Source organism: Talpa europaea (assembly GCF_964194135.1).
Source record: "Talpa europaea genome assembly, chromosome: 3".
Classification (NCBI taxonomy): Eukaryota; Metazoa; Chordata; class Mammalia; order Eulipotyphla; family Talpidae; genus Talpa; species Talpa europaea.
This window is the reverse complement of record NC_140069.1, coordinates 107037098-107051276: the sequence shown is the minus strand read 5'-3', so window position 1 is coordinate 107051276 and position 14179 is coordinate 107037098. Positions and strand designations below refer to the sequence as shown.

Here is a 14179-nt window from a genome sequence, read left to right as displayed (position 1 = left end):
CTCTTCCTTTATCTTGAGGCTTCCAATGAGCTATGTCTTTTCGAATTTAATATACCTCTGGGGTTTTTTAATGTCTGGCTCAAAGAGACAATACAACATGCACATTTCTAGGTGTATTGTTTGTTTGAACACTTAGGCCTTAACTACATGGGAAACACACTCTGGGAGGGATGGGTGTATGTATCAGTTCACATTCATTTGTCCTGGGCCCAACCAATTCCACAGTTCATTGTGTCTCAGTGATTTTCTTCTGGGAAAAAAAATGATTCTGCAGGCTCCTAGCTGTTGGTTGGACTTCTTTCATTCTTGAGTGTGCATTATTTGTTCTTGCTTCAGCAGCAGTCACATAATACATGGTACAAATGGAACTCTTTTACTCACTCCATGCCTCCCTACTCTCCCAGTTTCAAGGCGGTCAATCTATTGTGGTGACAATTGTACAAGAGGAAATGGAAGTAGTAGCTAATGATCATTTACTCTTTGGAACAACGTGCTCAGGATTGGGGCTGAGAGCACATGTGGAGGAGATCAGTGAGTTAGGGAGCTATTAACTATGGAGGCTTTTCTGAGTGAGCAAGGTCAAACCTCAAGAAAATAATAATCTTCCTTTAATTTACAGGTAATGCAGGTAGTGAAGGAGCAGGTCATGAGAGCGCTTACAACCAAGCCTAGCTCCTTGGACCAGTTCAAGAGCAAACTGCATAACCTAAGCTACACTGAGATCCTGAAAATCCGTCAGTCTGAGAGAATGAACCAGGAAGACTACCAATCTCGCCCGATTTTGTAAGTCACTTGGGCCTCTAGCTCCTCAAAGGCTCAGACCCACCATTTCTGTAGGGGAGCCCTGTCATACAGCTGGGTTGTGATGTAAGCTCTTTATAGAAGGATAGCAAAGGACATTCCAGAAGATCTCAATTCAGTTCACAAAGTCACTGCTGGGGAGCAGGGAACCTGGGAGCAGGATGGGCTGGGATGGGCTGAGGGGGAGCTAGGAACAGGTGCTGGCAGAAGGACCCAAACCAGAAAGCAGCCCAGTTACTGAAGAGTTCTCTTTGGAGTTGTAGCTGAAAAGTTTGGACCCTTTTCTAATGCTTGGGACAATGTTTGTTTGTTTTTCTTATACTGCTATATTCTGTGTAGGTGCCTTTAACATGATATGGGGCATCCAGAGTGAGGCACACTGATACCTAAAACAATAAGAACATTGAAGTCCTGGGAGAGAGAGTTATGAGAGAGAGAGTCATGGGAGGGAGGGAGAACATGAGAAGAAGAGAAGTCCAGCTCCTCCTGCTTCTGCTTCACATTGGAGCATCTCATGTCACCTCCTGACTACTAACCTACAGGTCATAGGTGGGGGAGGGGGCCTTTTATAAAATTTTACATCAAGTGCGAATTGAAACAGCTGCATAATCTCATGTTTCTCAATTTTTAAGATGTACAGAATCTTAAGCAAGAGAACTGGGGCTTTTGTTGTATGGGGAGTTTTTTGTCTGTTTTTTCTTGGAACTGGCCTATTTATCTTTACTGTCCTTTTCTAAGAGCTAAGTAAGTTTTGTTATCCTTATGTTTAATAGGGATGGAAAGAAGGAAAAGGGTGAAGAGTAAAAAGATGGTTGGAATTTATTCTCATTCTTGCCTCAGAAGATTGTCTTCTGAATTTTCCTGTGAAGTCAAGTTGTACTATAGGGATGATTACGGTGACCATCTAAAATCAATCTTTCTCTCTCTCCCTCTGATTCTTTTTCTTTCTGCTCCTCTCTGTTTCTTGTTCTATATATTTGACATTTTTAATGCTTGGCAGTTTGCAAAGCAATCCCTCCTGCTATTCTGTTGCCTTGCGTACATGTGAGAGAGACATGTACTCAAGGACCAGAAGAGCATCTAGAGAGCTGATGACCTCACTAGCAAGCAGAGGAGCAGGGACTTAAACTCAAATCCAGCAGAGCTCCATTGCCTAGTGCAAGATTAAGATGAGGTTTAAAAAAATGCACAGGTCTGCAAAAACAATAGCCAAGATATAGCGTCTATCTTATGTTCCATCTCAAACCTTAAGAAGCATTGTTAGAAACTGTGGGCCACAGACATTAGTGAGAATGAGGTTTGTCAGCAGGAGAGAGAAAGTGCTTCCTGAGGGTCTTTGGCATCACTGTAAAATCTATGTCACCCCCACATTGAGAACCAGCCAGCGCTTACGAGAGCACCACTGGGGTGCCTTTGTATTGGTCTTCAGCCAGAAGGTAACAGTAAGAAATATGGAGCTGTAAGCACTTTGGATAAATGATAGTCTCCTTAGAGATGCAGTTTCTCACTTGAAGGGAAGGAGAGTGGCTCCTCATCTGATCCCACTACGGAAACATTGGATTTCATAGTGTCTGTTTCAGCAGATGTGTAAACACAAGGGACTTTTTTATGCTTTTGATAATTCTTAATCTAAAGGGAGACCTGGAAACTACTTCAGTTAAGGCCAAGTGATTCTAAATTCATGTTCGACCATGACTTTGTTCCATGTAAGAATGCTAACTACATATCAAGTGTGAACATTTTGCTCCTACTTTGGTTTCATATCTTCATTTTCCAAGGCTCTGTCACTGACATTCTAAAGTTTCTTCTCCCTTTATCACAAGAACCTTTTATCCTTATTTTATTTTTTATCTAAGGAAAAGCAATCAAAATATAATGGAAATCTCCTATATGTGTGAAACTTTGTACTGTTACTCAGCCATGGGACTGAAAAGCACCCTGGCCATCTGGGGTTCTTGGCATCATTGCAGTAAAGTCATAGACTTGTCCAGAGCTACAGCATTTAATGGGAGGCCATTGGCCAATCTTATCATTATTCCAACCTCTGAAATAAGCAAGCAGGAGTCAGCTTCTTTTCTAGTGATAGGCTTTGTTTATTAGAAAGATCTACTAGACAGGAGCTCATTGTGGGGTGAATGGTAAAATGTTGCCAGAATGGCTCATAGGATGCACACAAGTCAACAAAGAAAAGGCCAGGTGTGATTGTTTTCATTCCGTCAGTCATTCTTTTAACAAATGTGGATCAAAAAACTTCTACCTGCTAGACCCTGCCTGAGGTTCTGGGGAAAAGCAGAGAATCAGAGACTCTTTCCCCCCACCTCATCCCTAGCTTTGAAGTAAGATTAAGAGGAGGCTCCTCAGACCACGCTCAGTGTTTGGTGGGAGGGAGCACAAGCAGGTGGTTATCTGAGAACACACAACACTGACCTCCAACCCCAGCTTGGGGGTTAGAATATTAGAATTTTTGAGCTGAAAATACTTTTAATGTCATCCAATTCAAGCTGTGTAATTTGCAGACAGGCATAGAAACTTGGCTGAGTCTGGTGTAGAACCCCTCTGGCCCTGCCACCTGCCCATCAGCCCCATTGCCTGGGGCCTCTGTCTTTGCCTTGCCACACACAACACCAGAAGGTAATAAACCTTGATCCTCTAAAACCTGGGAGGCATATGTCCTATTTTCATAAAACATGTTTCTTGAGAAGAAAATTGCAAGCAAGTCTATGTGAACAGATACTTCCTTGGAATATATATTCAGTGGATTAAGGAAGCTCTGTTTTATTTCTTAGCTTTTGACTATTGCAGAGAGGACATAGTTGTTATTTTCTGCTTAGCATGACTTAACAGGAAGATAAATCATCTTCACAATTAATCCAAGTTAATGGATATAAAAAGCTTGAGTCATCCAAAAATAGGGCATCCAACATTATATTGAGGAGAAGAGGAGATATGAGGACAAGTGTCAGTGAAGAGGAATAGAAAATGTGGAAAACTCAGATCCAGAAAGCTTATAGACTTGGGATCAGATTTCAAGGTCACTACTTGCAAATACAACTCTAGGCAAGTGGTGTAACCCATCCTCAGCCTATTTTACTTGTATGTGAAAATAAAGATGATGAAAGTTTATACATCATTGGGTTGTTGTGAAGATCCAACAAAATAGCACATGAAAAGCACTTAACCTAAGTCTGGCACATGATATCTAAAGTAACAGCTCCTCTTATTACTAGTTGATAACCAGAATGGCAGTACTGGCCTTTGAATGTTTTTATATATGCTTTATCTTTTCTCAGAAAGTACAATAAAGTAGTCTAAAAATAAGTAAAAAAGAAAAACAAATAAAGCTAGAAATAAAAATAATGCCTGTCCTACAAATCCACATCCTCACTAAAAATTGACCACAAGTTTTTTTTTTTTTTTCATAATTTGCTCTTAGCCAGTGTCAATAAGACAATGGTCAGTTATATAATTTTCAGCATTCAATGCACTTGGCATTTATCATGTGCCTGTCACATACCAGGTGATATTCTAGACATATACAAGCCAGAAGTGAAGAAAACAGACCTAGTCCTCAATCCTGCAGGGGTTATATTTTCATGTAACCTAGTAAATAAGATTACAGCAAAGTAAACATAGTAAATAAGATTACAGCACATTAAGAGGGAATACAAGCGATGAAGATATAAACAGGATAAGGGAAATGTAGAGTCCATTGTTTTAAATAAAGTAGTCAGAATACACTAAGATGGTGACATTTGAGCAAAGATGTGTAAGTGACGAAGGAAGCAGGCTTTGTGGGAATTTGGTGAGGGGTATTCCAGCAGAGAGCCACCAGTACAAAGGTCCTGAGGTAAGAGGAGGTGCCATTGTGTCTGTAACCAAATAAAGTAGAAAAAGAATAATGGGAGATGAGGCCAGAAAGGTGTCCAGGAGCCTTCTTGATGGGGAGCCATTGTGGATTTTGAGTAGAGAACTAGCATATCCTTACTTAGGTTTTTAAATGGTCTCTATGACCACCTTATTGGGAATGGACTCTAAGGAAGCAAGTGAGCTTGGAGTTCATCTAAGATGCTAAGGTTAGAAATGTAAATTTGAGAGTTATTTGCATAAAGTTGGTATTTAAAGTCATGAGGCCTTCATGTAAAGAAGTTCAAGGACTGGCCCCAGAGGTCCTGTGTTGTGAATACCTGAACAACTTCCTTGTTCTTTTAGTCCAAAGTCTCCACAGAGCCCATTTGATAAGTACTGTGGATGACCACTTGCACTCTACCATAGCAGAGTCAAGCAGTTGTGACAGATAGCATGTGACCCTCAGAATCTAAAATATTTACTTCTGGCCCTTTACAGGAAAAGTCTGCCAACCTTTGTTCCAGATGAACACCAGGTAGCAATTCAGTAGGGCAGACCCCACGTCCAGAAACGAGTCTCACCAGCTGTCTCCTGAGTGTGGCACTGGTCTCATTTGACCTGATTTGGAATTGTCTTCCAGAAACAGTGCTAGACTTTGAATTGCTCTTTACACACTCATTTACCTAACCTCCTTTAATCTTCCTCCTTTTATTTCTTCACAAGGCCTTTAGATGTTATTAAAGGATTATTTACCAAAACAAAGGCAGTGAACCCATAACTTTGGCCTCTCTGACACCAGACTGAGAATTTCAAAACCCAATTCCAACCCATGTTTTTATTGGATTGCCACAAAAGTCAGATCTCATCCATAGGCACATCACTGAGGGATTACATATGTTTTCCCTATATCAGTGAATTTTATAGCAACTGAGTTTGTTTACAGGAAAAGAAGAGGAAATCACTTAGAAACGAAGGAAAACTGCCCCATGTCCTATATTATCCAATCATGTTTTGGAGTCTTTCAGGGTATATAACATAAAGGGTAGCTCTCACGGCAGCAGATTCACTTATTCTGATAGTCCTTCCCAGGAGACAGTTCCATAATGAGTGTGTGTGTGTGTGTGTGAGAGAGAGAGAGAGAGAGAAAGAAAGAGAGAGAGAGAGATCAGGAGCACATCTGGGTGTTACACTCAAAAGTCATAAATCACCAATTAGAATTACTTGAAAGTACTTTCAATTATTTTCTCCTTTTGGTCCTCATCTCCATCGCCATTTTAATAAGTCAATTCTAGCCAAGATTCCAAAACTCTCCTGCGATTTCTCCATTTTTCAGTGCTGCCTCTTCCTCTCCGCCCCGTTGCCCCAACTTGAAAGTCAGGAGCAGTGATTTATTGCCCTGTGTGACTGTCTTGGCAATTCCCCACCTTCTTCTCCATTCAGAGCAGGGTTCATCAAAGCTGCAATTTACTGACTCCATTTTATAAAAGCCGAGTGGTGATAATAAATGGTTTTAGTGATCTGAAAGCCTGAAATGAGACCTTATGAGACCTGTATAGAAAAAGCTTTACAAATGCACCAAACTGTATTATTAGGGCTATATCTCCTTATTATGCTTTTTAAATGTTCAGTTGGAACAGTATCAGATGACAGGAGGTTCAAGGCCATTTAAGGCTAAAAATGTATTAATGGAATTCTGGAATACCCTGCCATTTTGCCAGGTCCTTTTCTTTAATTTTTAAAGCCTTTTTTTCCCATGTTTAAATAAAAACAATTTGCATGAGAAAAATCTGACTTTGTACCCTACTCTAGGCTTAACCTCAGTGAGCTGTTTCCCCATCTATAGGATGGGAAAGATATTAATAATATCTCCAAGTTATAGGAGGGAAAGAGGAGATGTTAAATGAGCTAACATTGCATAATACATTCTCCTGCTCATAGAAGACACTTACCAAGTATTAGGTCCTTCTCCAGTTGGAAACATAATACCAGGTGAAGACAGCTTGCCTACAGTCCAGTGCCAGAGCAAGTCCAGAGCTAAGGTTGAAGTTTGACCAATGTTATGTGGGCATATGGAGCATTTGGATAGAGGAAAGGAGAAAATATCATCAAAGTAAATTCAGTAATACCTTTCCTTAATGCCCAGTATTTATGGAGCATGTGTACTCATATTATCTTCTTGGGAGTCACAGCATTTTCCCATGAGACAGTCAAACATCAGTTTTGGCCTGGGAGAAACTCTGGCAGCCCACTAATAGATAAGGAAATTTAGCTATGTGAAATGCTAGTTGTGAGCATGTCCTGAATGAGAACCCTAGTATCCTGAGTTCTAGATCTATGTCTAGTCAATACTTCCAACACTGCTGTGAGGGCTAGAGTCTGGGTCTCCTATACAGCTGTAAGTAGAAAATTCTAGCTTTACTAGTACATTGTACTAGCCATGCTAGTACAATTTCATATGAAAAAAAAAGTTCTGCTCTTAAAAAAAATTGATAATCATTGCACTATATCATATCTTTGAAGCACAGTGCATTTAAAATGAAATTACATTATATTAGCCTGAGACAAGATACAAATAATCTTTAATTTATGCTCTCATTAGCCCAGTCTCTCTGGGCTAGAATCTGGGACAATGTATTGTTCCTATTTGTAAGTGATAGAAATGAATGCAAAATATAGTCCCATGGTTAGTCCAGGGCACAGTGTTTATTGTGGAATAGTAATCATGCGATTCCTGTTTGGTCAGATCACAAATAGAGTCTAGGTATTTGCCTGTGATAGAGACAGGAAAATGTGACCAAAGATTTAGTGCCTCAGCAGAACTGAGTGAATTTTTGCTTAAGTGTTATCTGTGGCTTTGTAAAATAAGAGAAGGAAACCTTTAGGGCTCTTTGGTGTAGAAAAACAGCACTGAAGTTGGCTGGTGCTTTTGTGGGTATTCTGTAAATGTCAGGGAATCTATAGTGTTATTTTAACAGATAACCCTGTCTGCCAACATTTAATAAGTGATTCTCTAAAGCCCCAACTTGGGAGATATTGGGACGTTTGTGAAAAGATGTAGCCGCCCTTCTCTGATGCCCTTTCAACCAGCCAGTGTTCTCAAGGCACACTGTGGAATAAGTGTTTATCCTTTTGCAGGGAACTAAAGGAGAAGATTCAGCCAGAAATCTTAGAGCTGATCAAACAACAACGCCTGAATCGCCTTGTGGAAGGGACCTGCTTTAGGAAACTCAACAGCCGACGGAGACAAGGTATTGTTTGGGGCCACTCCATACTTAGCTAGAGTGCATGATGGTCGCCACACAGGGAGTCACCAGGGCATTAGTGCTGGTGTAAGGTTAAGTCATGCAGTATTGTAAGAAGGATAAGAATAGCAGTAAGAAGATGTGGTACATATACACCATGGAATATTACTCAGCATTCAAAAAAGATAAACACATGCAATTTGCAGCAACATGGATGGCGCTGGAAGGGATCATGCTCAGTGAAATAAGCCAGAAAGAAAAAGAAAAATACCAGATGGTCTCACTCATAGCAGGAATCTAGAAAACTTAAATAAGGGACCAGGAAAATGAATAACTATAAGAAAGTGAAAATCAAAATCAACAAAAAACTATGAACCAGAGACACTTTTTGGGGGGTGGGGGGCGGGAGGGGAGGGATTGGGGTCAGAATGGGGAGGTTGCAATTGTATGGGGAATATAAAAATAAAATTTATTATTAAAAAAACATAAAAAAAATACAGCTCAATAAAAAGTGTGTAAAATTCCATAAAAAAAAAAAAAAAAAAAAGAATAGCAGTCCAGGTAAGTACTGATTCCCCATGCATTCCCAGGAGAAAGAAAGTCCAGAATTAGAAGACACATGAAACTGAAGAACCACTCTTGGCTGTTTGCTGCCACAAGACTGCTAGTGATGGTTCAACAACAGCTGTGTCTATTGAGAGTTTACTGGGTGCTGAGCTCTCATTTTTCTTGTATTATTACATTTCACCCTCACCAAGAACTTTGTAAAGTGACTACTGTGATAACACCCAGATTTCAGATAAGGAAACAATTAGCCCGAAGTGTTAAGTGACTTGCCCAGAATGACAGAAGAATACCATTTATATTCTAGCAGCCCTGTGATCCTTACTGTGGGATTTGGTCCCAGAGCTTTCAGTGTGGATGGCTCTTTTTCTCCCATCCCCCATACTGATTCACTTTCATGTCAAAATTATTTTATGAGAAGAGATCAATAACACTGAACCAATGTGGAATGAAATCAGTTCTCATAATCTTGCAAATTAATTTCTGAATTATCTCTATAAATTCAAATTCATGATATCAAGTCAAAATGGGTGCCATTAGACTACTTCAACTAGGTAAAAGCATTTCAGCTGTTTCTTCGATAGGAAAAATAAAGTCCTTATGTTTTCTTGCTCTCTTGCCATGCTGCTGATTTTAAGTCAAAGCAGTCATACCATACTGTCCTAGGAAATGAAACTGAAAAATAAGGTTTGGGAGAAGTGAAGACTCGAGGAAGAATCAGAAACATACATAAGCATTAGTACCAAAAGCAAACATCAGTGATGGCCTGAGAGAATCTCTGGCAAGTATTTTTGAAACTTGATGGATGTCCTGCTCAGACACAGAACTAGCTCATTTACTAATGACAAACATCATTTCATGTTTGTACTGAGTTCATCCCCCTGGCCTTTATTTTAATGGCTTTGTACAGAATATTGAATACATCCAATGGATTTCAAATGTTAGCAGTAAAAATCATATTAAGGAATTTCCAAAGACAGAACTTCCTTGAAGAATGAAAATTCAGGTTATTCACAGGGGAAGGGAACCGTGACCATGAGCTTCAACGTGGGCCTCAGGGGAGAACAATAGGTAGAATAATAAAGATCTGAGGTTTTTTTTATTATTCCTTCCCCTTATACCCCTCCCCTTTATACCTAGGGAGGAGAAAGTCTAACATTAAGAAGAAAAGTGAAATGGGGAACTCACCTTTTTATTTAGCCTTAGAGGCTCCAGTCTACTCCTTCCCTTGCATTGTTCCAAGAAGACAAATGTACACAGTAGCTAGGACAGAGGCCTCAAGCCAGATAAAGAGGTCCTACCTCCACCCCTAACTATATGACCTTGGATATTTACTCCATCTGAAATTGGGATCACAATACTGTCTACTGAGGTTACTGTGAAAAGCCACTGAGAATGTTACTCTGAGAAAACAACAGACTGTAGCTATGATTATTCTTGAAGATTATAGAAGAAAAAAGCAATGAGCTGGGAGTGACTAGACTTGGTTCTAGAATTCCTAAGTCTGTAAATAACCTCTTGTGTGTCTTTAGTCAGGACAGGTGAACTCTCGGGGCCACAAGTTCCCATCTATTAACTGGGAAAGTAGGACTCGATATTTTGGCTCTGTTAAGCCAGGTAATCAACTCTATGCTCTGATCTCTTCATTGCTTTTTGAAAAAATCAATATTCAGGGTGCACTGTACCATAAAGATGATTTATGAAGGTTTATTTACTTGATATTGGGCAAAGGGTACTTGAGTAGTGGGGAAAGTGTGGCAAATAAGCACATACCACTAAATTCTTCCATGAATATGCAGCTAAAATCCTTCAGACCTAACGCAAAGAACACAATTTAACCATCCCATCTACTTCAACACTAGACTTCCCTTTTTAGACTAAAATGGATAGATTCAACTAGAATAATCTTGTTTCTAAATTTCATAATTACAGTGTTTTTTTTTATTTTTTCAAGACATTAATTAGTCTCTTATCAATAAATATTTCCAATTTTCTAAAAATGAATTACTCAGTCAACAAAAAAATTAGCATCTATGTTATAAATTTATTAATTGAGCTCCCTAGGGAGCATGACCATCTGTGTTTAATATAAAATCATCCTTCCGAATACAGATAGAAAACTTTTTGGTATTTGGTAAATGGATTTAAAATCTAGTGACCAGTTCCATGTGCTTAAAAATAGGGATGCAGAGCAGATTGTGCTGAAATTGGTTTCCTATTACCCCATCAAGACATTCCATTTAGATTTACACAGAGTAATGAGAACATAATGTAGATCATTTTAATTCCCTTAAGAAAAGTATACTTTCATCTGACATCTCAGAGGGGTACTGACATCTACCTCCCTCAAGCCCTCACAGGTCAAAGAGCAACTCACCACACTGCTTTAAACTTGTCAAAGAGTGAATCTGACTCAGAGGAGATTTAGTATTAACTTTATAGGGGAAAATGAGTTTCCCATCCCACAGAACTGAAAAGTGGAGGATCAATGTGGCCTTAACAGGCCTCACTGGGCTCAAGGCCCCTGAGTGGATATTTGCTGGTCTGCAAATGAGGATAACATGCAGTAGACATTTACATATCTGGGTTCCTGGGGCTTCTGACCACATTAAGACTAAGAGGCAGTGAATCATGTGAGACATGTCAAGCTATGTTCACATCCAGGCCTCTCCACTTGATAGCTGCCTTGGGCAACCTGCTTAATGTGTCTGTGCTTCTGTTCCCCCATCTATCATCTGGGATGACTTCACTTCCTACATAAAATTGTTGTAAGGGTTAAATAAAGTTAGGCATCTATAGCAATTAGTAGAGTGCTTGGCACAGGAACACATATTCATTAATGATATTTAATATTAATTTTTAATTTAGTAGCGCCTCAGAATATAGACTTTTAAACTCAGGCAGTATAGTGCTAATGGATGTCACATACCTGCTTCCCTCCTTCCACTCCTACTACCCACTACTGGGTATGTTAGGCTCTTGCTCAGAAACCCGCACAAAAAAGGGTTGCTGTCATGTTCCCTGGCCTCTACACCAAAGGCTTAAAATGAAATCCCAGAAATTACGTTAAGGTCATTATGTACTTCATGAGATTTGGGAGGCTCAGGAGCTACCCCCTACTTCCTTTATAATTCAGAGATTAGGGTCTTTCATAATCACTTGCACTGCATGATTTTGATAAGAACCCAAGGTGAACAATTAGAGAACCATTTCAAGACAAGATTATGAAACTTGCTTCTCGCTGAATACATTGTCTTTGTCATTGTTCATCATTCCTCCTGTAAGTGCTAACATGAAAAACCTAATTTGGAACTCAATAGTGGACAAAATACATCCAGACCCATGAGAGATCAGCATGCTTCTGTACTGCTGCCACAAGGGCTGTGTACCTGACACTGCTCCTTTAGCCTAACCCTGTGAACCTTTGTGGGCGAACAGTTGTTGTTTCTCTACCGTTGATTGAATTATTTTAATATTTCATTAAACTTTATCAAAACGCATTTGTACAAAAACACAGGTTTAAATGAACATATTTTCGTAGGCAGAAAAGCCAGTTCATTTTCAAGAACAAGGCAGGTTCCAATCAATCAAAATAAGATTCATTGTTGCTAAAAGGCAGAGGGACCAGTAGTATGATCAAGAGGGCTACCACTGAGTGAGAGAACAGGAAGATGCTAATATTTATTGAGAACCAGCTTTGCAAAAGGTGCATGATGGAAATTATATATATATTTTTTTCTCCAATAATTCTTAAAATTACTTCACAAATGAACAAGGATCACTAGAGTTTTTATATTTTGAAGCAGAGCCCACGGCATAAACTGAGTCTAAGTGATGCCAAAGCACTGTGTAGGCCAAACCATCGTTAAAAGGATTTGGGGGCTTTGGCATCATCTTTTACTGTGAAAGAATATGTAATCCCCAGGGAGGCAGAATTCTGAATCAAAACACTAGTGTCTCATTCTGAAGAACATCCAGTGAAGTGAGAAGGACTTGAGAGGCAGAATGAACTTTAGTGGATCTGTAGTTATCTTTTTATCATCTTTGTAGTCTTCCTTTATGGGACCAACAGAGAAATATGCATCTCATCATCTAGAAGATGACATTTTCCTTTAAAAATATTGCTGGGCTCCCTCATGTTTTGTAACTTAGAAAGGTTTTGACCTTAGGAAAGATGTGGGCCTTCTGAACACACTGAGGAATTTGCACATTTTAGGTTAACCAAGGAAAAATACTAAATTTTAATGGAAGTGCCCTAGGACTAGACTTAAGCAAAGGATACCTGCCTCCCAAACACAGGACTCCTTAGGCCCTCTAACTATGAGCTTTGTACCCAAAACAAAGATCCCCCCATAACTCCATAACAGTCAATCAAGACCCAGTTCTTGCTGTGCCTGTACCTCATTGAACAGATTAGTATTTTACACTCACCTACAGTAGCTATTACTTAGTATTCCAGTCTCCCCCAAAGACCTGCTGTCCAGTCCAAGCTTGCCTCTAGCCTGGATGACAAAGATAGTGAGCCACACTATTCGATACAGCTACCTGTGCTATTTTAGGTAATTAAAATTAAATAACATTTAAAAGTTCTCCTTTTACTATTGGCTAAAGCAGATACAGAATATCTCCATCCTTGCAGAAAATTCTACCTAATAGTGTTGAAGAATTACAGTTGTCGATTACTATCAGCTCCTTAATGATTTATGTGACACTGAGGATAGTTTCAGTCAGTTCTAAAGACCATCTTACCAAACTTGTGATCATTGGAACCAGGTTTTCTGTCATTTATCCAAGAGAAGAAAGAGAAAATTGTCTCCATATTCTCAGTTTTTGAATTTAGGGATAAAGAGATGCCTATTAACATACTAACATTTGTAATTGACTGGAACACCTCTATATTAACTCTTTTCTCTTTAAATGCTAGTAAACAATCTTTGATAATGTTCTCACTGCTTCCTGCTAATTGCTTTTAGTGACACAATCTACTCATTCATTGCCCTGAGGGATTGAGAAACTAGTAGCATCATGCTGGCTTTTGAAAGAAAATACACATTTTTCTCACCTTAAAAGAAACTACAAATCAAGCTGCTCCTGGTTGACACTGAAATGGGCTCTCCCAACAAGTCAGGGTGCAGTGCTGCTGGGAACTAGCAGCTCTCTCAGCTCCACCTTCAAGACACACAGACCTTGGGCCTCCCCTGGTGGTGCAGGCAGTTGAACGCCAAGCTATGAAGCTCTCCGCAGCCTCTGCAGCACCGGTTTGATTTCAGCTGGCCAGCAAGGGTCCCACATGGTGCAGCAGACCTTTCCTGTCAAGCCCGCTGCTCCCCTCAGCAGTGTGTTTCATCAGTCTGCCTGTTCTGTTCCCCAGTCTGTCTCTGGTGAGTCCTCTCACCCTCCCGTGCATCTGGTCTGTGCCCCAGTTCTTGTATAAATAAATAACTAAATCCTTAAAAAAAAAAAAAAAAGGATACTGGTAGAGTGTATGTGAGTCAACACAATCTTCCTGAGCCTTTTCAGTCCCTTTTTCATTATTTTGTCATCCATCCAAGGTTTCATACATGATGGGAAGAAGCAGAACATGTCAATTATGTCAGTGACACACACTGCTTTTTGTAGTAGACAAGGAGGAAACTTGTATGAATTACCCAGAGATACAAGGAAAGCCAGAGAAGGGTAGTATAAAAACCAAAGGTATCTTAGCCTCTGGAAGGAGGAAATTCTTT

General features: G+C 39.7%; 1 protein-coding gene across 2 annotated transcripts in view; it reads left to right on the top strand.

Annotated features, from left to right (window-relative positions):
• Positions 1–14179, top strand: part of ELMO1 (engulfment and cell motility 1) — a gene marked incomplete at both ends in the record, with an annotated part of 519094 nt that overhangs the window by 480763 nt on the left and 24152 nt on the right. For both annotated transcript variants that reach the window (XM_084229578.1, XM_084229579.1), the window contains 2 exons: positions 620–783; positions 7783–7895. In XM_084229578.1, the coding sequence (XP_084085704.1) occupies positions 620–783; positions 7783–7895 (277 nt within the window). The remainder of the gene's footprint in view (positions 1–619; positions 784–7782; positions 7896–14179) is intronic.